The 26,105-nt window shown below is 60.7% G+C and overlaps 1 protein-coding gene across 1 annotated transcript in view; it reads right to left on the bottom strand.

Annotated features, from left to right (window-relative positions):
• Window positions 1-742: 742 nt before the first annotated feature.
• The window catches only part of PRIMA1 (proline rich membrane anchor 1), a 37,998-nt gene continuing 12,635 nt past the window's right edge, over window positions 743-26,105 (bottom strand). Inside the window, exons 4-5 of the mRNA XM_008159936.3 lie at window positions 8,602-8,731; window positions 743-1,102 (exon numbers count right to left, since the gene is read on the bottom strand). Coding sequence (XP_008158158.1) covers window positions 1,000-1,102; window positions 8,602-8,731 — 233 coding nt within the window. The 3' untranslated portion in view covers window positions 743-999. The remainder of the gene's footprint in view (window positions 1,103-8,601; window positions 8,732-26,105) is intronic.

Below are 26,105 nucleotides of genomic sequence, written 5' to 3'. Positions count from 1 at the left end.
AGGGGATGCACACCCACAGGGCCTCTGTCTCCAGGCCTCGTGATGGGCCCACAGGGCTGGGTGGCCTCCTGGGCAACAGGCCTGCAGGGTCCCTCACCTGTCGCCCCTTTCCTTCCCTTCACCCACCAACCACTGTGGAGGGCTCGGCACTTTCAGAACATGAGGCCTCGGAAAGAGACACTCAAGGGAGCCATTGGAGGCACGCCCTCTCCTGGATGCGGGGAGGCCTGGGGCGCTCAGGAGAGGGTCCGAGTCCCCGCTCAGGGCTGCAGGGGAGGAAGCATCGGGGAGACCCAGAGCCAGGCCGCTCGGCCCAGCCCAGACACCTGCAGTGGGTTTGGCACGGTGGTGGCCCCTGCCAGGGAAGGCAGGGCCTGGCTCCCAGGGATGCGTCGGTTCCTAGGGAGGGGACTTTGCAGGCCGGGCTCCGCCCTCCGTGGCAGGGACTGGGGAGTCAGGCAGGACCCAGGGTGCGGGTGGGGACTAGGGGGGGCGGGGAGGGGGGGGGAGAAGGCAGGCCCTGAAGACTGAAGACGATGGAGGTGGGGCGACAGACAGGTGTGTGGGAAGCACCTTAGAAAGGGGACGGCTCCTGGCTGTGCCGATGGCTTCTGTGGGGAAGGGCACAGTCACCGGAGCAGCAGGCGGCTTCCGGGGGGCGAGGCGAGGTTTCCTGGCAGGGAAATGGCCCTGGATCGCCTTTCTTTGGGCTAAAGGGGACGCCTCCCCCACGCAGCAGACAGACCCTCTGCCTTCGACAGAGCGCGTGCTTTAGACAGTGGCTGGGAGACAGCGGCTGGAACACAAGACGAGAGGTGCGGGGAGCCTGGGGGCTCGGCGTGGGGCTGCGCTGCCCTGCCCCGGGGCATGGCTGGAAGAGAATGCGTTCTCCTTTGAGAGGCTCACGGCGGGCAAGGCAATGAAGTCCTGGACAAGCGCAGTCAGCTCGTGTCCCCTAGTGCCTCCAAGGTGCCCTCGGGCCAGCGGGTCCGGGCCGCATCACACCACGGCGTTGTTCACGTCCACGCCCTTGTTGCTCTGCGAGGACGTCATGGGGTACTCCGCAACACTGGTGCCATTCTCCTCCTTCCTCAGGGGTTTCCTGGGAGCGGGCGGAGGGGCAGGGGAAGCAAGGGAGGGGGAGGGACATGGTTAGTTATCAATGCCTGGGAGTTAGCATGCCCCACAGTTAAGCCGCCAGGCTGTGCTGGGTTAGCGTCCTCGGACTGCTGGGCTTTGGCGGGGGGCCGGGGGTGGAGGTGTGGGGAGGGGTGGGGGACTCTGAGAAGGCTCTGGGCTGAGGTTCTGGACTCACAGTAGTACCTTCTAGTTCAAGTCTCCGCTCTTCTCTTGAGCGGCTGGCTCAGGAGCGGCTGGCCCCAGTCCCCGGCCTGAGTGGCTACAGCTCCTGATCTAGGCCCTCCGTGCTGGGCAGCCCCATCCCATGCCACGCTGCTGCCTCTTGGGTGGATCTGAGGCCCGTGGGGCTGTAGCTCAGACACCTGTGCCCCCAATAACGCCGGGGCCAAGCCTGAACGGGCCTCCGTTGTGAGTTGTCTGAAGCGAATGTTTACGGGCATCACTGAGAGCCAGGGCATGACGGCTCCGCCTTCTCCACCGTCCGGAGCCTCCCCACACCTCGCCTGAGGAGGGCGCACACTTGGGGACTAGTGTGAGGCCTCAAGCCCCTCGGGGATCGTCCCGGGAGAGGGCCTGGGAGGTGGCTATCGCGGGGCGGGGTTAGCAGGCCTGCTCAGAGAGCTCCCCGAGGTCAAATCTGTCAACTTCCTTTTCTGCAGCAGAACCAGCTCACAAAACACACGGGAAACCCAAGTGCACCAGGCTGGGCCCCAGGCCCGGCCACTGTGGCTTCCTCGAGAAAGGAGATGCTCGCCGACACCTCCTCCCACGGGGTCACGCTTTGTTCAAAGCGCTCTCAGCTTCCCTGGTCCCTTTCACAGTGATCCAGGAAGAAGCAAGGCCTGGAGGTGAGTTTCATTTCATGGGGAAACTGAGGCTTAGGGAGAGCTGTGACTTGCCCAAGGTCCCGCGGCTGGTTTATGGTGGGCCCTGGACCACCACCCACTACCGCCAAGCCCTGGTCCAGCCGTGTTTCTGTTTCTGTTCAACCAGCATTCCCAGCAGGTGTTCCCTCCCCCCCCCCGCCCCCCCAGCCCCGGGCTCTGTGTCCAATCAATGTGGGAAGGCCTCCTCCCGCTCCTCCTGGGGGTTCCAGAAGTCCTCCGAGGCCTCCAAGAAGCCCGTCTCATTTTGCCTTACCCTAGCACATCCCATGTCCTGGGGTCTGAGCACCCCGATTTCTGTGGGTAGACGCTCACCGACGTTTTCCGGAACCCCAGGTTGGTAGGGCTCAGAAGAGGTGCCTTGTGGGTGATGGGCTCAGGGAAATGACAGCGTCCGAGTGAACCTCTGGCCCTGGGCCACTCCTCCTCTGCCCCATCATCCCTCCTCCATGCCACCCGCCTTCCCAGGGGCCTCAGCAGCTCCCGCTGGGTTTCCAGCTCAGCGAGTTTGCACCATCTGGAGCGGGGCGGCGGTTCCTGTTCCCACAGTGAGCTCCCGTGCGGCCCGCCACGAGGCCACTTAAGGGAGATCCCTAACCGTGGCCTCAGGATAGAGAGGGACGATGGGCATCAGAATCAGGACTCTAGCAAACATCTCTGGGCCCAACCCGCTCTGCTTTTCTCCCTGACAAATACTCATTCTTGGGCTGAAGAGTCTGCAGCAAGTCCCGCAGGGGAGATAGAGCTTATGGCCTTGGAGGGGGAGATGAGGGGAGGAAGAGGGTCTGGAACTCCCTTGTGTGTGGGCAAAGCCTTGGACCCGGAGTTCCTGCCCTCCTTAGTCGAGGGGGGAAGTCAGCAGAATTATTCTGCCGCGAGAAGAGGGGCGATTCTAAAGCCAGGCTGTGGCCTGGCCACCCTGTGCATCCCGGTGGCTCAGAGGGCCTGGTGGGGGGCAAGCACGTGGGAGGGACACTGGGAACAGGCCAGGGGGGCAGCCCCAGGCTCTTCTCAATGGCTCAGCCAGCTTCCCAGGCCAGAAAGGACAAAGGGGGTCTGGGCAGGGGCTCCACCCAGCAAAAAGGGCACCTCTGGCTGGTGCAGCCCCCCTCTGCTCTCCTATCCCCTCCCCCCCGCACCCCCCCTCCCCCGCCAGGGGCATCCAGGAGCCTGAGCGTAATGAAGGAGAGAGCGGCTGCCCAGGGCCCTCGGAGAAGTGGGCTGGGTCTGCTCCCTCCTCAGCCGCAACCACTCTGCTCCCCACTCTGCCCCCTCCCCTCCTGGAGGCTTTCTGGGACTCCCTGGAGCCCAGGGGACGCTGGAGTTGTTCCTACAGCAGGAGGAGGCTCTGCCTCTCGCCGCACCCCCCGCCCCATGTGTCCTTCCATGGGCAAGTCATTGAGCCTCTTTATGCCTCAGTTTCCTGGTCTATAAAACGGGCACAGTGAAGGTGTCCGCTTCATAGTCTTGTTGGGAGGATTAACACGTTAATGAGAGTTAAGCTCTGAGAGGAGCGGCCGGCACACAGTAGGTGCTCCACAAGCGCGTGTTAGCTCTCAGGGCGGCTGCTGGCAAGGCGACAGCGTCGCTGCTCCTGTTGGTGGGGAGCCGCCCGCGGTCTCCTGGTCTCCTGCCTGCACCGCCTTCCTACCTAACGGTGCGCCCGTGGGCTCCGCAGGTGCCAGAGGCTGCTAGACCCAGCCCGGCTCCGAGGTGCCAGGTGCCAGCCAGGGCTGCTCCCAACAAACCAGAGAAGGGCACCTCCGCCTGGTGCAGGCCCCCTACCCGGCCTGGCTCCTAAAACCGAGAAAGGGCAGTGAGCTTTTCCTGGGGCTCGTGACGTCCAAGGGCGGGTCTCCCACTTTCCTGCGCCCCGGCCTGGAAAGCAGCTGCACCCCACGTCCTCTGCTGGGAGTGCTGAGCTGACAGCGCCGCCGCCAACTGCCGGCAGCCTGGGCCTCTGCAGAAGCTGCCTCCACCGGCATGGGGTGGGGGGAGTGGGAAGGGGGGCAGGACTCGGGCGCCCCTCTTGGGCCCCACTGACATCCACGAGACAGGTCCCACCCTCAGCCTGCTGCTCTGCTGGGGAAGCTGGAGGCAAAGAACCGCTCTGAGGAGCCTGAGAAGGGAGGGCTGCCCGGCTTGCTTGCTTCTGTCTGCGGCCCCCATGGAGGGGCCTGTAAATTAACGGGTGGGAGTGGGTGTACAAGCCCTCACCACTCTCTCTAACCACAAAGCCCCCTCAAGAGGTACGCATAGCACTCCCGAGTCTGGGTGGGCCAAGCAACCCATTGCCACCCCCCTATTTCCTCTCCCCCATTTCTCTGAGGTTTTCCCCCCTCTTTGTAGAATTCATGGGCTTTTAAAACCTCATTTATTATTGTGCTGGTGTGTGTGTGTGTGTGTGTGTGTGTGTGTGTGATCTGCTTTCTCCATTGGGGTGTGGTGGGGAGTGGGCAGGGGCTCAGTCTCCTTTTTCTCTACATGCTGGCACCTCGTCTAGTCCCCAGCACACAGTAGGTGCTCAGGAAATATCTGTGACCGGCAATGACTCACCGAGAAGCCCTGGGGCGGTCAATGGTACCAGCTATCATCAGAGACGTGGGCGTTCAAAAGTGCCCCTTGGACTGGAAGAGGCTCACCCACGAGAGGCCGATGAGCACCAGAGCCCCGCAATCACGCGCGGGCCCAGCCACACTCCGGCACGCGCACTGAGCGCGCTCACTCCCAGGGAGCAGCACGCGTGCTTATTGCCTGCAATTAACGGTCTGCAGGATCAGCCAAGTGTTGTGCAGCCTTTATTGTTCTTTCGGCCGATACCTTGTAAATCAGGAGGAAATGGCTGTCAAGTGGCTTAATGGCAATCGATGGCAGAAGGTGGAGGCCCCGTGCCATGGACGGCCAACGGCGGCAAGGCCTTCTTCCTGAGACTGGGGGCGGGGGAGCTCTGGGGTGCTCTTCTGGATTAGGAGGGTCTTGGGCAGGGGGCCGGGTCTTATTCCCGTGTCCCCAGGTCTTGCCCAGAGGAGAATGCAGATCACGGGGTTGGGGCAGAAAAGGGACTGTGATGCAGTCTCCATTCACCATCCCCGTCCGACCTGTGCCCCTGGATGCTGAGGACTGCGTCTCCTGGGATCCCCCGTTTCTTGGGTTTGCCAATGGGGGTCACCGGAGCGCCAGGAGAGAGATCGGGGCATCTCCTCCCCCTCCTTTCCTGTTTTGGGGCTGCATCTCTGGCAGTTCCAACCACGGCTCAGTTGTTCCCCTGGCACCTTCCCTGGCCCTTGTCCTAGCTGTGCTCACCCACTGCTGCTGGTCTGGACGCTTCACCAGCTTCCTTTGCTCCAAGGATCTTCGAGCCCCGCCCACAGTCTGGAGGGAGCCCCGCCCACCTCATCTGGAGGAAGCCCCGCCCACCTCATCTGGAGGGAGCCCCGCCCACCTCATCTGGAGGAAGCCCCGCCCACCTCATCTGGAGGAAGCCCCTGGAAGGGATCCTCTGGGGTGGGCTCCTTGTCTTTCCAGGCCGCTAACAGACCCTGGAACCAGGAGCTCAGAGCTTGCGGAGTAAGACAGAGTGACAGGAGGCCTCTCTAGCTGTTCTGAGGGGCAGGGTGGGGGGCGCCCCCACAGGCCTTCCTGGGAGACCCCTGGCCCTGCTGAAGCACAGCCCGCATGCTGCAGCCGCCTGGCACTGCCAGTCAGATATTAATGTGAGTTTGTTCGCCTTACCCTCTTCCCTTGAAGCAGCACGTTTCCTCAGAAGTTTGGGGCAGACAGCGAGGCAGTGACGCTGTGTGACGTTTGGAAGAGCCGGGCTTTTTAAAACGGTGCTGCTGCCTGTCTCCGAAGGGCAGGGGAGTGGGAACGGGTCCCTGATGGAACTAGGGCCCCACTCCTGGCAGTGCCCCGGGGGCATCTTGCACACTCTTCCTCAAGACCCTTCGATAGCTCCCAGTGCCCACTAAGTCCCGGGCAAGCGGCCCAGCCCGGCGGGACCAGCGCCTCCCTGCCGGCTCACGGCCCTCCCGCCTCCCATCCCGTGTCCCGGGGCTTCCTGGTGCCCTGGTGCTTCTGCTCACGCGGTGCCTCTGCCAGGAGCGAGGCCTCCCCTGCTCTGCTTCTGACCACCCTCATCCCAGGGCAGCAGGCTCTCAGCTCAAATGTGCTGTCATCCTGATCAGAGTTAACTGACTCCCCCGGCCCACAACAGGCTGCAGGGACTTCCTGCAGCCCCATCCCACCTGCCCCCTAACAGCCACTCTTCCATCCGCCCCCGCCGCCCTGCAGCCAGGTGAGCCGCCCGTGGGCCCAGCCCTGTCTTATCTGTCTCTGTACCTACACAGCTGGGCATACAGTAGGCGCCCACCAGACGCTGGGAATCGGGCTGACCTCGTCCCTGGGAGACCCCAACACCTCCACCTTGATTTCTGAGGCCCGGTCTGTCCCTGAATTACAGGGTCTCGGGGCCTTTCTGTCCACCCGTTTTTCTGGCTTCAGAAGGCACAGACACAGCCCACCACACCCCTTTTCCAGGCACAGACACAGCCCACCACACCCCTTTTCCAGGCACAGACACAGCCCACCACACCCCTTTTCCAGGCACAGACACAGCCCACCACACCCCTTTTCCAGGCACAGACACAGCCCACCACACCCCTTTTCCAGGCACAGACACAGCCCACCACACCCCTTTTCCAGGCACCCTGGAGGAAGGGCAGACAGGGAGAGCGAGGTCTGTTCTCAGCCCAACACCAGAGTGGAACTCGACAGTAACACGGACACGGAGCTGCGGGCAGGGCTGCCTTGGGAATCACGTGGTGCTGGGAGCAAACCCTGACTCCTCTGCTCCCGGGCTGTGCCACCCTGGGCAGTTCCCTCACCACCGCCGAACCTCCGTTTCCTCCTCTGTAAAACGGAACGGGTTGGGAGAAGATGCAGGGAGGTGGCCTGAGAGACTGCTGGTGAAGATGAGCCCAGCGCTTGGCTGAGGTTACGCCCTTGTTATTCATCTATTTATTGACTTGGGGGAGTGCCTTGCAGCACGAGTGTTGGGGACAGAAGGGGGGTCTGGCTGGGAGGCAGATGCCGGACATGGCCTGCCCCTCGTGGAGCTGTGTCCCCTGGGCCCAGTCCCCAGCAAACTCCCAGGCCGTCGGCTTGACATGTCTCTTCGCCCTGTGTGCCTTACCGGGCATTTGTTTAAGACTTTAACTTGATATTTTACTCTTTCTGCTTTGAATTATTAAAGTGAGATCACATAGAACAGTTGATTAAAAGGGCAAAGTTACATATTTTAGTGTTATGATTGCTCTTAACGTAGCTCCTCGAACTTAGGGAATTTAAAAAGGAACTTTCTTGGAAATAGATTGACCACCCCTACTGCCCTTCGGTGTTTTGCGACATTTCTCTTTGTCTTTTGGTTCTGTCTTTCCCCAAGATCCCTGTGCTAGGCTAGCGAGGCCATTCTTTGGAGGCTTGATAAGACTTCCCAGTGTCGTAACTCCAGGGGGCGCCCTTCCCACCATGGCCCACTCCGCCACACTTAGAGCCCAGGACACAGCCCAAACCTCCCCAGACCTCAACAACAGCCACACTGTGAAGCAAACCCCAACTCAACTAGGTGCCACCCAACCTCTTTTGAAAGGCAAAATGAGATGGTGGTTACAGAAATGACAGGGAGTGCTCCTGAAAGATAGTTTGCTGTTTGGATCATTCATGACCCCACTGGAACACTCCTATTCATCCTTCAAAACCCAACGTAGGTGTCCCATTCCCTGCAAACTTTCTCTGAGGCATCTCAACCTCGCCCTTCTCCCAAGAGAAGCGTTTCTCCTTCCCTGTCATCCCGCCTCTCTCTGAGACTACTGAAACATGGACGCTGGTGCAGCCCTTTATCGTTAAGCACTTACGATAAACCAGGCACAACAGGTACCCACATTGTGCGTACGTACTATTGAAGCAGGCATCTCACCACTCCTCGGAACAGTATGAGGTGGTTACTCTTTCCCCCTCTTTTACAGATAAGGACACGGGACCAGAGAGGTAAAGTGATTTCCTCCTGGGAACACAGCTTGAACGAGAGCCTGAATTTAAAACTGACTCCAAAACCCAGTCCCCGCTCCAAACCAGCATGGTGCCTCCCACCAGTGGAGGATTGTTTCCAGACTCCGAGGCTTTGAGGGAGCCCCAACGGCAGGCCCTGCGATTTTCAGGGAGCGTTGCTTCCTATTGCCCGGGGCCTGACTTATGGCTGGTGCTCACCACGTGCCTCCGAGCTGAACTCCCTAAAAATGGTGGGGGTATGAGGTCTGCCATCAGCTTTCAAATATTTCAGCAAACAAAATGCTAAAAGGAAAAGGAAAGCCATGTAGCAAATATTAGCCAAATCTCCATAACGGCTGAATCAGAGTGAAGGTAGATGCACGTTCATGGCACATTCTCTCTGCTTCTTAAATGCTTGACAATTTTATAATGAAAACAAAAACAAAAACCCACAATGGGGGGTGGGGGGAGGATGGAGGAGCCCCGAGCCCCGCTGGGGCGCCCTCAGGGCCCCGAGCCAGTAGACACTCACCGTTTGATGGCTTTGTAACAAATGATGACCAGCACAGTGAGGAACAGCAGGGAGGCACAGCATACGGCGATGACGATCACCAGCCCGGACCACCAGCTCTCCTCCGCGGGGCACGAGGTGGAGCTGGGAGCTGGAAGAGACGGGGGCAGCCTGAGTCTCCCTGGCTGAGCGGGGCCTGGCCGCATCAGAGGTGCGCCATCATGGCGACACCCAGGGCGGCCTCCCTGCCATCCATCGCCCAGATGAGGCTCTCTGACCTGTCCTGCCCCCCCCCCCCCCCCCACTCCAGCAGCAGGTGACATCATCGCTGGCCCCCAGCCAGGCGGCATTATCCCAGCAGGGGTTAAGCACCACGCCCCGGGCCATCCATCCTCCCTGGGCATGAGCTAACTGACAGCAGGGTCAGGTTTAATTTCCCATGAAAAATAACAGAACATCTCATTCTCTCAGTTGAGGCATTAAATCCGCTTCCTCTGAGGGTGGGGGTGGGAAGCAGGGCTCATGGGGGGACACTGGGAGGAAGGAGAGAAAGGGAGGTTCATCAACATCAGTTCTTTTCTTTAGATATATTTTTATTGATTTCAGAGAGGAAGGAAGAGGGAGAGAGAGATAGAAACCTCAATGATGAGAGAGAATCATTGATCAGCTGCCTCCTGCACGCCCCCCACTGGGGATCGAGCCTGCAACCTGGGCATGTGCCCTGACCTGCAACCCGGGCATGTGCCCTGACCGGGAATTGAACCATGACATCCTGGTTCATAGGTCGACGCTCAACCACTGAGCCACGCTAGCTGGGCCATCAACATCAGCCCTGAAGCTAATTTCTTGAGAGGGGCAAGCTCTCTCCCTGCTAGGATTTGGTCCACGTGGTCTCAGCGTGCACGGGGCACCCGAGTCTGTCACTGACAAAGCATCTGACACCGGGGGCTTCGGGGCCCCTGGTCACTACTCAATCCACGAGGTCATCGAGGTGAACCTGTCCCCCCTTTGGCCACTCGCACACTCGGGCCCCAGCACACGTGGCGCTGCCTCGGCCATGCACCAGAGACCCTGCGGGTCTAGGAGCTTTGTTAAAGCCCTGGGTGCAGAGGCTGTTTCCTAGGCCCTGTGGACAAAGGAGGTCTCTGGGGCTCGGAGGAGGGGGGACCCTGGGCCTCACATCTCTCAGCCCTGCTCCCTGTACTGCCTCCAGGTACCACAAGGACAAGGGTTCTCGGAGGTTCCTCCAGCGGCCGAGTGCCCCCCCCCCCCCTCCGTGACTGCCTCGGGGTCCCCAGCCTGAGTCCACGAGGAGGTGGCGGCGTTGGGGGCAGGGCCCACAGCCTCCTCCCTCTCGCCCCACCCCCACACAGCGCCCATTGTCTCCCGGGACAAGGGCCCACTGAGGCCCTGCTGTCCATTCATGGCACAGGGCATCCTGGAGGAGGCCTGTGCCAGGGCCTCTCCCTCCCCCGTGGGCCGGCTCCGTGGGGGCTCCCCGAGGCGCCAGAGTGTGGGCTGGGCTTTAAAGCCACAGGCACAGAGCAGACATGGCACCTGATGGACCGAGGCCCTTTCCCGGGAGAACGAAGTCCCCTTCGGAACTGACCAGGTGAAAACCAGCAGCCCCATCTCAGCGTGGGGGCGGGGCTCCACCCCTTCTCTGCCCCTGGGAGTCTGGGTGCAGCACAGAGACCCCCTCCTTCATACGTCTTCCTGATGCCTCCCCAGGCCAGAGTGCCCGCAGGAGGAATCCCTGGCTGCCCAATAGCGGTGGGCTGAAGGCACGGATTCCCTGCCCGCACTGAACAGAAAGAGGGGGCAGCGCTCTGGGGGTGTGGGGTGTGGGGTGAGGTGCCTGCCTTTTCCTAAAGCAAAGGGCACCCCCTCTCCACTCTGCAGGAGGGAAGCAGGTTGAACACTGCCGTCTAAGTGGGGGTCCCTGGCCTTCAGCCAGGGCTCGGGGGGAGCAGTGTACCGGGGAGGCAGGGTGTGCTTGGCCCCCTGAGCACCTGAGCCCCTCCCGGCCTGTCAGCGGGGCTGCGGGGGCTGAGCCTCCGTCCACGGCAGACGGAAACTGTTGCCTGTGAAAGTGCAAGGGCCTTGGCCTGTCTCCGGCAAGGGGCTCTGCCAGAGGCAGACCTAGGGGTGCCCCCACGACTGTCTTGGGGATCCAGAGGGCCGGCCTGCAAGGCCAGCCAGCGGGCACCCTGTTGGCTTCACAGGGAGAGTCGCCCAGGGCCCCTGGCCCCACTCCCCCTGCAGTACCACTGGCCCCGAGCATCCCCCTGCCCTCGGCCTCTCCTCACCACGACCCCGGGCGGGCGTGAGCATCCCTCACAGCCACCTGTTCAGGAAGCACCCGTCAGGGAGCTACCCTCCCCGCCCCCTCCTCTCGGGCTCAGGCCCCGCTCCAGCCAGGCCCCCGAGGCCAGTCCCGTGGCTGCGTGCTCTGCCCCCTCCCCACCTGCCCTTTCCTCCGTCCACCCCCTCTCCCAACTCCAGGCCTGCGCAGGTTCCCCCAGTTATCAGGGTCACCGCCCCTCCTCCCTGGGGTACCCCCAGCTTAGCACAGGGTTACCCACACCGGCTCTGAATCAGGACCTACAGTTCAATCCCAGATTCTGACCCTCGGGAAACCATCCCATCGTTCAGAGTTCATCTCAGTTCCCCCCACGGTGGTGGGGAAAGCATCAGAGCCTCCTGCACGGGCAGGTGCGGGATGGACAGGCCAGCCAGAGAGCTCCCACAGCAGACAGCCTCAGCCCTCGCTGAGCACCCATCACCCTGAGCACCCGTCACCCTGAGCACCCATCACCCTGAGCACCCGTCACCCTGAGCACCGGTCACCCTGAGCACCCGTCACCCTGAGCACCCATCACCCTGAGCACCGGTCACCCTGAGCACCCATCACCCTGAGTACCCATCACCCTGAGCACCAGTCACCCTGAGCACCCATCACCCTGAGCACCCGTCACCCTGAGCACCCAACACCCTGAGCACCCGTCACCCTGAGCACCCATCACCCTGAGCACCCATCACCCTGAGCACCCATCACCCTGAGCACCCGTCACCCTGAGCACCTGTCACCCTGAGCACCGGTCACCCTGAGCACCCATCACCCTGAGCACCCGTCACCCTGAGCACCCGTCACCCTGAGCACCCAACACCCTGAGCACCCGTCACCCTGAGCACCCGTCACTCTGAGCACCCGTCACCCTGAGCACCCATCACCCTGAGCACCCGTCACCCTGAGCACCCGTCACCCTGAGCACCGGTCACCCTGAGCACCCATCACCCTGAGCACCGGTCACCCTGAGCACCCGTCAACCTGAGCACCCAACACCCTGAGCACCCGTCACCCTGAGCACCCATCACTCTGAGCACCCGTCACCCTGAGCATCCAACACCCTGAGCACCCGTCACCCTGAGCTCCCGTCACCCTGAGCTCCCGTCACCCTGAGCACCCAACACCCTGAGCACCCGTCACCCTGAGCACCCAACACCCTGAGCACCCGTCACCCTGAGCACCCAACACCCTGAGCACCCATCACCCTGAGCACCCGTCACCCTGAGCTCCCGTCACCCTGAGCACCCGTCACCCTGAGCACCCAACACCCTGAGCACCCATCACCCTGAGCACCCGTCACCCTGAGCTCCCGTCACCCTGAGCACCCGTCACCCTGAGCACCCATCACTCTGAGCACCCGTCACCCTGAGCACCCGTCACCCTGAGCACCCATCACCCTGAGCACCCGTCACCCTGAGCACCCATCACCCTGATCACCCGTCACCCTGAGCACCCAACACCCTGAGCACCCGTCACCCTGAGCACCCATCACCCTGAGCACCCATCACCCTGAGCACCCGTCACCCTGAGCACCCGTCACCCTGAGCACCCGTCACCCTGAGCACCCAACACCCTGAGCACCCGTCACCCTGAACACCCAACACCCTGAGCACCCATCACCCTGAGCACCCGTCACCCTGAGCACCCATCACCCTGAGCACCGGTTACCCTGAGCACCCGTCACCTAAGCTCTGGTCACCCTGAGCACCCATCACCCTGAGCACCCAGTCACCCTGAGCATTGACCACCCCAAGCACAGGTCACCCTGAGCACCGATCACCCTGAGCACCCGTCACCCTGAGCACCCATCACCCTGAGCACCCATCACCCTGAGCACCCGTCACCCTGAGCACCCAGTCACCCTGAGCATTGACCACCCCAAGCACAGGTCACCCTGAGCACCTGTCACCCTGAGCACCGGTCACCCTGAGCACCCGTCACCCTGAGCACCTATCACCCTGAGCACCCAGCAAGCCTGGGGGAGAAGGAGGCGATACTAGGGCTCAGCAGCCCATGGAAAGGTCCGCTGGGTTGGCCTGGGCCAGCGGGGAAGGAAGGGGGCACAGGCAGCTGGCGCCCCGAGCTTCTCTGCTCCCCCGGCTGGTGCCCGGGGCCTCCCTGCTGAAGTGGCTCCGCTCCTTGCATCTGTGACTCCAGCCGGGGGCCCGAGCTCCCGGGACACTCACTGCTCTGATTTACTTATTTCTCCCCGGCGTCCTGGGCACGGAGCCCAGCGCGGTGGCAGTGTGTCACCAAGGACTCTGTCCTCAGGCCCGGCTCCTAAGCGGGGCATTAAGCAGCCCCTGCATTATTAATAACCGTCTCCTCATTCCTGTGCCCAACGAGGAAGGGAATTTATGAATCGGGTTGAAGTCTCTAGGGCAGGGCAGCCACGGCTGTGCCCGATGCCAGGGAGAGAGGTGGGTGGAGGCCGGGGCAGAGGCGAGACGGGCAGGCCTGCCTGGTGGAATGAATCCCGCGTCTGGTGGCGACTGCAGAACACGCTCCCCTTGTTCACGGCCCAGCAGCCCGCTGTGAGGCTCCTCAGGGCCAGGACTCGTTCCTCGCAGCACTGCTCTCTCCTGGGGGCTGCAGGCGCCCCGCTCGGGGCCTCGCCCGGGGACCCTCCCCTGGTCTGCCGCCTGTTCCCACCCAGGACTCGCCGCTGCCCAGAGGCCCGAGCTCACGGGCAGCGCTGTCAACAAGCGACGGGGCGCCACCCCGGGAAAGCTGTGCGTGACCTCAGAGCCCCCTCATCGCCCCGACTCCTGGTCATTCCAGTGCTAATCAGCCGCTCACTCAGCACATGCCTGTGAAGAGCCCGTGTGCTGGGCCAGGTTCCCGGGACATGACAGTTGACAGAACAGACAGGGACCCGCCCTGGTGACGCTCGCAGCCTGTGGGGACGGACACGGATTCGGCAGCCCCCAGAAAGTGCACGCTGCGATTCCTGCCTCGCGGGACACTAACCTGTGCGCGTGCTTAGGTACAAAACGGGCACGGTAACAACACGGCCTAACGCCCCGCACGCGGCAGCCAACGCGAGTTGACTGAGAACAGTGAGCTCGTCTTTGCCTGCGAGAGGCTCAGGACCTTGGGACAGGAAAATGCTCCTGATGTCGGCACTTGGCTGACGCGGGGTCACCCTCTCCCCTTCCAGAGGGCGCTTCACAGCGGAGTGCCCGTCGGGTGGAATCGACTCTGTCTAAACAGCGGTCACCATGTTGAGGAGGGGTTAGGATCACCCAGACCAGTGCCCACGGGCCAAATCCGGTCCTCTTGTTGTAAATAAAGTTTTATTGGGACAAAGACATACCGTGTGCTTGCCTATTGTCGTGGATGCTTTCTGACTGCAGAGCGGAGTGGAGTAGCTGCGATGGAGACTGCAGGGCCTGCAAAACCTAAGGAATTTACTTTCCCAGGAAAAGTATGACTACCTCTGCCTGACGAGGGGGTCTTTTCCTGAGGCTCTTCGATAAGGTTAAGCAAGTAGTCTGAAATCACATCCCAGGTTTTACTTCGCAAGGGAACGCTCCACTCTTCCCATTTTACTTTTAGAACGGCCCTGTACTCCCAGGGTCACGCCGATGCCCTGCTGGCAGGTCTCCAGGCAGGCGGCACGGGCGCTTCCTCCGGGAGTTTTGACAGGGACAACGTGGTGAGACGGCAAAAGCACAGAGGGCAGGCAGACCCACGTGCGGGCCCTAACGTAGCCACACACCCACCCCCCAAGTGACCCCAGACAACGCCCTGAAATGACAGCTCCTCATCAGTCCGCGGGCTGACGACATTCTCTGGAAGGCTGGTGGGGAGCACTACCTCGGGAATGTGTCCGCTGTCCTCCTGGGGCCCGGCTGCAGGGGCAGCCCCAAAAGGATGGCTTAGTCCTGGCCAGTGCGGCTCAGTTGGCTGAGCTTCGTCCCATGTACCCAGAGGCCGCCCAGGTGGTGAGCTTGAACCCCGGGAGGGGGTGTGTGGGAGGCAGCCTATCGATGTTTCTCTCATCAATGTTTCTCCCTTTCTCTTCCTCTCCCTCTCAAAACTCAAAGCATTAAAAAAAAAAAAAAAGGTGGGGTTGCCACAATAACTGTCTTCCAAAGGCAGGTCTGGGCCCTCAAGTAGAGCAATGGGATTTGGGCAGATTTAGGGCTGATGCCCAGGAACTTCCCACCCTGTCTCACAGTCCTGGAACGCAGCAGGCTGATGCCCAGGCAGGGACAGCCGCCACTTTGGTGTCAGGTTCTGAGACTCTGGCTCCTGATCTGATGACAGGCTCCCCCTCGGTGTCGGCAGCTCGGCAGCTCGGTGCCATTCCTTCTCTGCGGTTCCAAGCACACAAGGGAGCCACTGGCCCCTCCTCCCTCCCACCGGCCCCTCCTCCCTCCCACCGGCCCCTCCTCCCTCCCACCGGCCCCTCCTCCCTCCCACCGTCCCCTCTGGGTGCTTCTGAGTTTTTTTGCTTGTTGGTGTTCAGACATCAGCTGCTGCAGGGGTGGTGGTGGTGGTGCAGGTGACAAGGTGGAAGCTGCCCCCCACCTGCGCTGGGGTGCGGGGGACGAACAGCTATCCCCGACTTTCCTGGGGGCCCTTCTTTGGAAGGCTGTCCTGGGGCTGCTGGGACGCCGAAGCCCAAAGCAGAGAGAATTTACACCCCCACAACCCGGTGTCCTTAACCAGTGACCGCCAGGTGCCAGGTGAGCCTGTTGAGCCCCCTGCTGCTGGCGGGTGATGACGGGATGAAGCACACTAACCTCCAGCATCCCCTCGAGAGCAGGCTCCGGCTCCGGCTCAGGCCTTTGGGAGACGGGGCCTGAGGTTATGCTCCCACGGGCCCCCTCCCTTGTGCCCCTGAAAACATGTCCTTTAAATCCTCTCCATCTCTGAGGACAGGCTCCAGCCAGCAACCTTAGACACGAGGTCACGAGGCGCTGGAAAATCCTGGCCGGCCTTCGGAGGAGATGAAATCTCATCCCCGCTGCACCCCCGGGCTTCCTGTGCTCCGAGGCTCCTTCCCGGACCGCCCGTCGCTGCTTCCCTGGGCGGAGCCCGCGTCCTGGGGAAAAGGCCCCGGGGGCTGGAGCTGAGAGTGACCACAGAGGGATGGAGACACAGCTGAGCAAACCACGGCCCCTCAGTCTGTTCCAAGCAAAAAAGAAAGGAGCCTGCAATGTCGGTGGCTTTGGAGCAAAGCCATGGTCCGGAGGAGAAAAAAGCAACCGGCCCCATACCGATGGCCCACGCCGGCACTCGGCTATGGTGGCCGCCAGCCACACGGGGCCACGTGCAGGTAGAATAGTTAAAACCAAGGTGAGTGAGAGACCCGTTCCTCTGCTGCACTAGCCCTATGTCAAGGGCTCGGTAGCCACATGCAGCCAGCGGCTGCCACGCTGGACAGCACGGATATAGACCATCGGCGTCACACAGGCGAAGGGGAGGGGACATGCTCCGCTTTCCTTCCCCGACTGGGAGACTCTTAGCCCCCAGGCGGCAAAGTAAGAGCCACTTACATGCCCACCGTGCTGCTTTCAAAGCACCTTCCCCCTTAGATTTTAAATGTCGTTCTCATATCCCCTCTCCCCGGGACGGACCAGGCAGGAATTACTGTACCGTTTTATAGGTGAGGACTCTGCGGGTCCCCAAGGGCCAAAGAGGCGAAGTCACAGAGCTGCTCGGAGAGTGACGGGATCGGGATCGGAGCTGAGCTGAGGCTTCAGCCGCCCCTGCTGGGGCATCCAGGACAGAAAGGGAGGGGGAGGGAGGGGGAAGGGAGGGGTGCAGTGGGGGACCCAACCACTCAGGTCTCTGCTGAGCTGGGGTATTTCCAATGCCCACCCCTGGCATACACACTCACTTTTTAAAAAATTATTTTCAGTGAGGAAGGGAGAGGGAGAGGGAGATAGAAACATCAATGATGAGAGAGAATCATTGATCAGCTGCCTCCGGCATGCCCTACACTGGGGATTGAGCCTGCAACCCTGGCATGTGCCCTGACCAGAAATTGAACCAATTGTGACCTCCAGGTTCATAGGTCGATGCTCAACCACTGAGCCACGCCGGCCGGGCAACACACTCACTCTTTGAATAGCCACACGGCTTCCTGAGCGGACACTTGTGACCTAAAAAGTGGTCACTTCGCCTTCGAGATAGTAACAGTGCAGAAGGCTGCTCTGTGGCTCCATCCTCTGTGATGGGCGGCTGTACCACAGGCATGAAACAGCGCCGGCCCGTGCCCCACGAGAGCCCCGCTTCCACCACCCATGGACAACTTCTGTCCGGAGGATGGGCATGCGAGACTGGGCAGAAGGTGAGGGCTGGGCAGCCAGCCGGCCTGGGAACTTCCTTTTCTTTCTGGACAAGCAGCTCAGTCTCAAGATCAAGGCCACACAACCTGGCTTCTGGCACTGCACTGGAGAGTCTTCGACCTTCTGTAAGCACTTCATGAATCTGGGCCTCAAACACCCCTCTGCCAAGCGGGGGTCATGACCTTGGCCTAGAGCAGGCTTCCTCAGCCGGCACTGTTGACATTTTGGGTCGGATCGTTTTTTGCTTGGGGGGTGTCCTGGGCATCCCCAGCCTCTACCCCTTAGCTGCCTGGAGCACCCCTCCCAACTGTGACGACCAAAGGGTCCCTGGGGAACAGATCTCCTGGTTGGAAAGCAGGGGCCGGAAGCGGTCCAGGGCCCTTCCCTGGCTCCTCCACTTGGTGCAGAGACAGAGGCCGCCAACGCGGGCACGGCCAACAGCCCAGACCCGGCTTGGCCTCCCAGAGCGCACCACCCCAGCCCCAGCCAACGGACGGAGTGAAGCTTGATGGCCTTCCAGCTGGAACCTAAGTCTCCAAGCCAACTGCCTCCACGGTGACCCCGGCTACCCAGAGGCCGCACCGCGGAACTGGCTGTGACCGTGGCCAAGAAGAGGAGGAGGCATTGTATTCCAAGGCACCCATAATTCTCTCGGCCAACGCAGGGGACAATGGGCCTCTGCCACCCACAGTCCAGCTCATTCTAAATATGACAACAAGGAGCCATTCACTCCGAGGGGCAGGGGACGGCCAGCTTCTCTTCCAGGAAACGGCGGCCTTTGGCCTCCTCTGACTGCTGGCAAGGGGGACACAGAAACTGGGGAGCTGGGACAGGCGTGGCTCGTGTTGCCCTGGTTTCCTCCGGTGGGAGGAAGGACACAGACCAAGGGACGGCCCTCCCCGACCCGCCTGGCAGAGCTTCGCCCTCTCTCCCAGGCGGAAGGCCCAACGATAGAGGCTCTTCGCGAGCCTCCTGTATGCGCCACGGCCGGATGGAACCTGAATCTTCGGCATGAGCCACGGCCAGGAACCAAACCCACACCCTTTCGGTGTCTGGGATGGCACTCCAACCAGCTGGGCCGCCGGCCGGGGCAAAACCCGATTTTTGACCACAGTGTGGGCTCCCCATTTTGACCACGCAGGTTCCAACCCTTGGAGGAGGGGTCTAGACGCTCTCTGGGCAGGGACAGAACGGCCAGCGCCAGTGGGGTAACTCCCAAGCGGAAGGTGGGTACATTGTGCGATGTGTGTTTAGAAAAACAAAACAAGCAAGAAAAGAATTAGTTGTCTGACTCAATGGCTGCACCTCCGAGACAGCAGCACTTAATACACGTCCCCGCCTCCGGCTCCCGCTCCCGCAGGCTCTCCGGGACTCTGGTGGGAAGGTCAGAGCGGCTAATCCCACGGGGCTTTATGGGGCTTTACGTGGCCCGCAGAGAGCGTCTCAGAGTTGAATAAGGAGATAAACTGCTTGGCTGGTCACAGGGCCCGGCACGCTCTCAGAGATGAAAACCCTTTGTGTATTTCTGCCTGTGAGGGAATGCAGGGTTCCGCCCGCAGTGGAGCCCCGGGGAGGGGGACTTGGCTCCCAGGCTGTGGTTTAGGGCTCTGGGGACCGACCCCTCTGCACCGAGTCCTGCAAGCCTCCAAGTCTCTGGGGCGAGCTGGGCACTTCGGGGCACCGGGCTCCGTCTTGGTGGGAGCACCAGTTCAGTGAAGGAGGCGGGGGTGGGGGTGGGGGGGGGGATGGGGGGGTGGTGGAAGGGAATGAAAGGAACAAAATGGGGAGAAACTCAGAGAAACAGTTAAAAATCTCTAAAAGTATCCCTAACCGGTTTGGCTCAGTGGATAGAGCGTCGGCATGCGGACTCAAGGGTTCCAGGTTCGATTCCGGTCAAGGGCATGTACCTTGGTTATGGGCACATCCCCAGTAGGGGGTATGCAGGAGGCAGCTGATTGATGTTTCTCTCTCAGCAATGTTTCTAACTCTCTCTCCCTCTCCCTTCCTCTCTGTAAGAAATCAATAAAATATATTTTTATAAAAATCTCAAAAGTAGTGAGATAAAATTTGACAGGTCTTTACAGCAATCGATTCTGCCAATATTTGGGCCAAGAGGTGGAGAGCACGTTGTGCAGCATCTTGATTGATGGAGCCTGTCCCCGTATCTAAGAGGGGTGTTGGTGACCCCAGGTCACTGGGCAGCCAGAGCTGATGACTCACGGATGTGGCCACAGAGGGCTGCCCCCAGCCTCAGGCTTCCTCCTGGGCTCCCAGGAAGCGCGATTCCAGCTGAAACCACACCCTGATTGGCTCCTTCGCTTTCCTGTCCTGCCCCCCTCCCTCCCCTACCACCTCCTCCAGAGAACATTCCTTCAATAATAACACACACCCGAACCCCTGCCTCAGGCTCTTCCTCTAGGGCACCGGATCTAAGACCCGATGAGGGAGGAAACATTAAAAAAATAAAAACCAAAACCAAAGACATGAAGTCTATGTAAGTACCTGACCCCATGAGACTATGTGTAAAAGTTCAAGTTCACACATCAGCACTCAAAGCATAGAGTAGAACAGGAGCCCTGGTGATGGACACAGAGGGCCCTGTCTTCCAGCCAATCAGAACGTCCACACAGGCACAACTGGAGTCCTGGGGTCCAATCCGCACATGAGAACTTACGGACCCGGAGAGCTCTGTGGGCTGTACACAGGACGAAGTGGCCCCCTTCTCTGCCCCTGGGGGGCCTGCCAGTGAGTGTGGTCATCAGAGACCACTGGACTCATTCGGCGATGCTAACCACACCCCCGAGCACCTGGACCAGGCCTCGCACAGTCTGTACCTCTGTGGTTGGCCAGGTGTTTTGCAAATGGCTGATAAAAGAATGTGGACTAGCCCCAAGCTATCAGACAAGAGCGAGACAGTCATCGAAAGAGACAGGAAGTGTCGCCCACAGTAGCAGGGCCCTCGCTGAGGTTTCCAAAAATGGAAACACCCAACTTTCCCAGGGGCACCAGGCAGGACTGGAAACCGGCTGCTTGGAAACCAGGCCTGTGGCTGCAGTTTCTCAGCCGGATCTGTGGCATTAGGGGAGGGACTTCTTTGTGGAGAACTGTCCCTGGCATGACCTTGGCCGTCCCTGGCATGACCTTGGCCAGCCCTGGCCCCTGTCCACTAAGTGCCAGTAGCACTCCCCTAGGCTCCTCCCCACCCCCCGTCACTGTGACAACAACCTAAAAATGAAACCCCCCCCCCCCCCCCGCAACACACACTTCCTAATGTACACTAGGGGGTGTTTTTACTTGTGATTGAGAACCACAAGTAGGATACCAAGGGGAGAGAGGGGGAGAGGGAAGAAGGGTGTGTGTGTGGAGGGAGGATTCATCTGAATTTGGAAAAGTATGAACTTGGAGTCTGAGGGAGAGGGCTTGAAAGTGAGGGGAGGAAGAGGGGCCAATTTGGGGCGGGGGAGAAGATGTCTGTAATATTTTCAACAATAAAGATAACTTAAAAAAAAAAAAAAGGCCCTCGCTGGTTGGGCTCAGTGGATAGAGCGTCTGCCTTCAGACTGAAGGGTCCCAGGTTCGATTCCGGTCAAGGGCATGTACCTTGGTTGCGGGCACATCCCCAGGAGGGGGTGTGCAGGAGGCGGCTGATCGATGTTTCTCTCTCATCGATGTTTCTGACTCTCTATCCCTCTCCCTTCCTCTCTGTAAAAAATCAATAAAATATATTTTTAAAAAAAAAAAAAGGAAAGGGAGGGGAGGGGCAGGAGAGAGCGCAGTTGGAAGGAATAAACTCGCTCTCTGGGTGCTCAGGGTCACTGCACAATCCCAGTCCCACCGTCCTGAGCCCAGCGATCCTCCAGGCGGAGTGACAACGCAGCTGCTCTGTCCCCCCCTCACCTCCCCCCGCCGCCAGCCCAACCAGGCAGCTGGTGCAACCCATTCCTGACCCCAACCTCCCGGCCTCGAGGAGGGGGCCTTCCTGGAAGAGGAGCCCCCCAGAAGGGGGGCATGGTGTCCCCAGCCCGCTCTGGGCGTCAGTAGAGACCCTGGTGTGAACGTCACGGTCTGGAAGCTTCCCTCAGCCTTTCCTGGGTTTATTCTCTAGAGGTCAAAGGACAAAGGGCAACGTAGATACACCATTTACAGGTCACAGCCAGTCTTGCTAAACTGCAGGGGGGCCCACGCTGCAGGACTAACAGACACCACCCTCATCTGCAACCTCCCCATATTTAGGGAGGCACGGGACGAGCGGCAGCGTAAACCGAGCCCCATAAACTGGGCTGTGCAGGGGAACGAACAAGGCCAACCTCTTGGCACCGTCTCGGAGCGAGGTGGCTGCCCAGCCGGGAGCTGAGCACAGACGCACAAGTGCGCAGGGGCCGTGGCCCCGTCCCGTCTCCGAGAGTCATGGCCTTCCAGCACCCGTGCTTCACCGAACTCGGCTGCTCAAAGCCGTTCGCTCTCCCGGATCCCGCCAAACTCCTCAGGTCACCCACCGGAGCCACCCCCCTCCCACCACCACCGACAGAGGGCGCCCTCACGGTGGGCATGTCTGCCTCTCCCCCTTCTCAGCTCCTACCCCCTCCTCAGCTCCTACCCCCTCCTCAGCTCCTACCCCCTCCTCAGCTCCTACCCCCTGCTCAGCTCCTACCCTACCCCATCCTCAGCTCCTACCCCCTCCTCAGCTCCTACCCCCTCCTCAGCTCCTACCCCAGCCCCACTCTGCTCCAGCCACACTGGCCCCCGCTGCCCCTCAGGCTCTGGGTGAGCTGTCCTGGGCCTCGGGCAGTCCTCTCCCCGGTGCCAGTGAGCCTCCTCCTGCCAGCCTGGCTCCCACGCCACCTCCTCTTCAGCTTGCTCCTGGCCCAGCCCCAGCCCGCTGCAGTCCACTGCCATTTCTCACAGCACCTGCCCCGTCCCGCAGACTACCCAGCTCACAGCGTTATCAGCTTTATTGCTTCTGGTCTCTCTTCCCCGCCAGCGTCAGCTCTGCATCTGTTTTGCTCCCTGGTGTATCCCGAGCTGCTAAACTAGACGCGCTCAAGAAATGTTTGAATGAGTCAAGGCCCACCTGCCCCGCCATCGCCTGCCCCCGCCTCAGCTCCCAGTGCCCCGTGGGTGCAACCTCCCCTCAGCACACGCCTGTGACAACATGGACCAGCCCGTCCAGGGGGGCCCTGGGTTGCTCCCAGCCACATACCACTAGCTGCCTTACCTTGCTCGTGCCTGCCCACTCGTGGTGGGGGGGGCAGGTCACCTCCCTAAGGCATGGCATCTCCCCCCACTTTCCGGGCACACAGGGAGCTCCCTGGGCCTCCCGGATGAATTACTACATCACCACGTGCTTTCCAATGTCCCTAAGAGAGAAGCTCGCGTTTAGTGCTTACAGCTCCCTCCTCCTGCGGGTAAGTGGGTGCAGGAGGTGGACACCAGCTCCCCGCTCCTGATCCCGCGAGCTCTCCCCCGCCCTCGGGGCCTCCCTTGTCTCCGGGTCACCTGGCCTGGTCTTCCCTTCCCTCTGCCTGCCTTTCTCAGGCTCCTCTTCCTCCTGAGCCCCAAGCCGTCCTCCCCACGCTCCCCCTGGAGCCCCCACCCCACGGCCTCAGGGCCAGCTCAGGCCTCTGCCCTCAACTCACACCCACAAACCAGTGTCCAACGGCACCTTCCACGCCATGTGACAAAGGCCGAGACTTCTGAGCCCACCCGCTCCCTCCATGAACTCTCTCCACAAGGAGCAGCTTCCTGCTCCCTCACCCCCACAGGTGGTTGGTCTCTGAATCCTGAAGGTTCCCAAGCCCCGGGCCCCTGCCCACAGCCACTGCCCGGCCCAGGCCAGCGCTCTCTCCCCTGGACCACCGCCTTCCGCCTCCTGCCACTTCTTTCCCCTCCCCCGGCCTCCCCCCAGCCAGGGCTGTCTAAAGGGAACTCAGATGGGAGCTCTCCGCCCAGAGCCTCCACTGCCGGGGGAATGTGCCCAAGATCCGCGTGCACCCTCAGGCTGGGCAGCGCCCTCGCTCCTCCAGCTCAATCCCCACGCCTCCTGCGCACGCCAATCCTGGGGTGGGCAGGCTGTCCGTCTCCAATGCTTTGCCCTGCCCTTCCTTCTGCCAGAACACAGCCCCTTCCCCACCTCCACTCCCAGGCTCCCCCCGAGAATCGAGAATGGTTCCCCCTCAGCTCAGCCAGGACACCTGCTCCCCTCAGCGGCCCCGTGGGTGCAATTCCTGTGTCCACAGGGATCCCAAACTCCACCTGAGAGAAAACAGAACCCGATCTTCCCCCGGGAGCCCCACTGGGGGTTCGCCCTGTCTTACCCGCTGTGCCAGCCTCAGACCGTGGCCACATGGAGATCTGCACACACTTGTGAGTGAGCAAGTGACTGTGCGGGGTGTGCTGCTCCTAAACACGCACATTAGCTACCCCTCTGATAGGAGGACACTCACTTGACGCGGGAGAGAGAGGTGCGGGCTCCCAGCTTGAGGTGTAGACCCTCTGGGGCTGACCAGGGCGAGGGCACCCGAGCAGCCGCGGTGGATGAAGGGCACAGCTGAGCAGGTGCTGCTGGCGTCCTGTTGGGCTCGCTGGCTCGGCTTCCAGCTGCCGTGCTGCATCCCTGCCTGGGGAGTCGCCTGCACCCCAGCTCCCTGGGCCCTCAGGTGAGTCACTCGCAGGAGCTGTGACCCCACCATTTCCCAGAGCTCCCCAGCGGGACGAGCCTCCCTCCAGGGTCCATGGTGGAAACTGGCTTGATATCACGCCCTTGGCTGCCTGCCGCCCTCTCCCCATCTCCCAACTAACCCCCTGCCCTTGAATTCTTGCCTCCTGTCTGTTTCTGGAGAAGCCCCAGCTCAGAGGTGCCCCCAGAGGCTCCCTGGCACATGGCAGGCTCGTAAAAATGTTGGTCCCCACCCTACCAGCTTATCCGGGAAAGTTCATCTTCTGTCTTCCTCGTCTGGTCACATTCACTCATTCATTCTTTCTTTCTTTCAAACCCCTCATGGGTCAAGCTGTGAGCTGTCTTGTCCTCAGGGATCAAATCAGAAACTCAATGGGGCAGAGTGGCTGCTGTGTGCTGGACACAGTGGGACATCCTAGATGAATTCCGTAATAACACGAAATAGCCCACATGGACAGGGTGGCCCCCTGAGCCGGCACTGCTCTGCACACGGTCGCCTGCGAACCAACGTGCCCCTCTCCACAGCCCGGTGAGTGAAATGGTCCACAGGAGGCCAGAGTTATGGGGTGTCAGCACCAGCTCTCAACCCCAATGCAACAGGTGAGGCCATCCCCCTGCCGATGCTGCAGGATCCCCTTCCATTATGGGGGCGTCACCCTCTAACCACCTGCCCCGTGCTGGGCTTGGGCGCACCCTGCACACGCCGTCTGGATTCCGCCTCTCAGCAGAGGAAGGAGGCTTCCTCCCCACTAGGAGGAGGGGAACCGAGGCTCAGGCCGTGGAAGAACACCGGGCTTATGTTAAATGTCCAGAACAGCAAATCCAGAGACAGGAAGTAGATGAGTGGTTGTCAGGGACTCGGTGAGGGCGCTGATTTGGGAGGTACAGGGTTTATTTTATTTTTTTTGGGGGGGGTGTGTGTGACAAAAATGATCTGGAATTAGACTATAGTGATGGTTACACAACATTGTGAATACACTAAAAACTGCTGAAATGTATACTGTAAAACGGTGAGAATGGTGACTTTTACCTCAATCAAAAAAGTACAAGGACGCGAGCACCAGGAAGTACACGTCGGGCACGGATGTGCGCGTTTGCCCAGATGTGAGTGCCCGTTGCCAGCTCAGCCTTGAGCCCAGGCTCCTCACAAGACTCCAAAGTCCTGGAGGGCAGGCTCCACGCCGGGGCAGCCCAGCGCCCTGCGGGAACCGGAGGCCACTCACTCACGCGCACATCTCACGGGCCCTTGGCCCCAAGTTCCCTCGCGCCTCACCTTCCCTCCCTGCCTCCTGCCTCTGGTTACAGCCAAGAGTGTCGACCTCAATTCACACACGAATCACCCCCTCTAGGGTGGGCCGGGCATCATCTCTAAAGCTCTTGGGTGGTGCCTCCGTGCATCCAGGGCTCAGGGTCCCTGAGGGCAGGGCTGTGACAGTTCTCTGAGGCCCGGACCTGCAGGGCACACACCCGGCAAAGGCTTGTTCAATGAATCGATGGGTAAAGGTTTTCTGAGTGGATTCAAGTCCACATAAATCCGTAATCTTTTATCTGCTGGATACAAGCATACAAGCGGGAGACGAACAATTCCATTTATTGAATTGGGAAAGGGAAAGCCAGTACTTAAAAAAAAAATAAAATCACTTTTTGAAAGAAAGCCAGCAACTATTAAAATTCCTACGATGTCAGACGCTCCGGTCCAGGGGCGAGAGCCATGCTCACAGGGCCCTGTGCTCGGCTGGAGTGGAACTCACGGCAGAGACGGCCCATTTTATGGATGGGAGAGCTGAGGCCAGCTTGGGGAAGAGATCCATTCAAGCAAAGGTTATGCTGACAAGAGGATGGGGATGTACCGGGTGCTGACAAGAGGGTGGGGAGGTACCGAGAGCTGGGCTAGGCCCTCACCTGTATTTTTTGCACTCACAACCACCTCTGGAGGACGGAACCTCGTCGCTCACGCGCAGACAAGAACAAGGAAGTTCAGAGAGCGTGAGTGACCGCACACAGCTGGCAAGAGCCAGAGCCAGGCCCGGCCTCCAGGTCCTCCTACTCGCAGACCAGGCAAGAGGCTCAAAGATGACAGGACAGAAGTCCTGCCTCCCACACATGATGAACATCTGATACCTCCGTACCCCAATCAATGGTGACATTAAGGACCAACTCAGCACGGACACACCCCACGAAGCAAGAGATAGTCAAC

The sequence above is a fragment of the Eptesicus fuscus genome, chromosome 5, assembly GCF_027574615.1.
Source record: "Eptesicus fuscus isolate TK198812 chromosome 5, DD_ASM_mEF_20220401, whole genome shotgun sequence".
NCBI classification, from domain to species: Eukaryota; Metazoa; Chordata; class Mammalia; order Chiroptera; family Vespertilionidae; genus Eptesicus; species Eptesicus fuscus.
The sequence above is the reverse complement of the archived record's forward strand: the minus strand, read 5'-3'. Positions and strand labels throughout refer to the sequence as shown.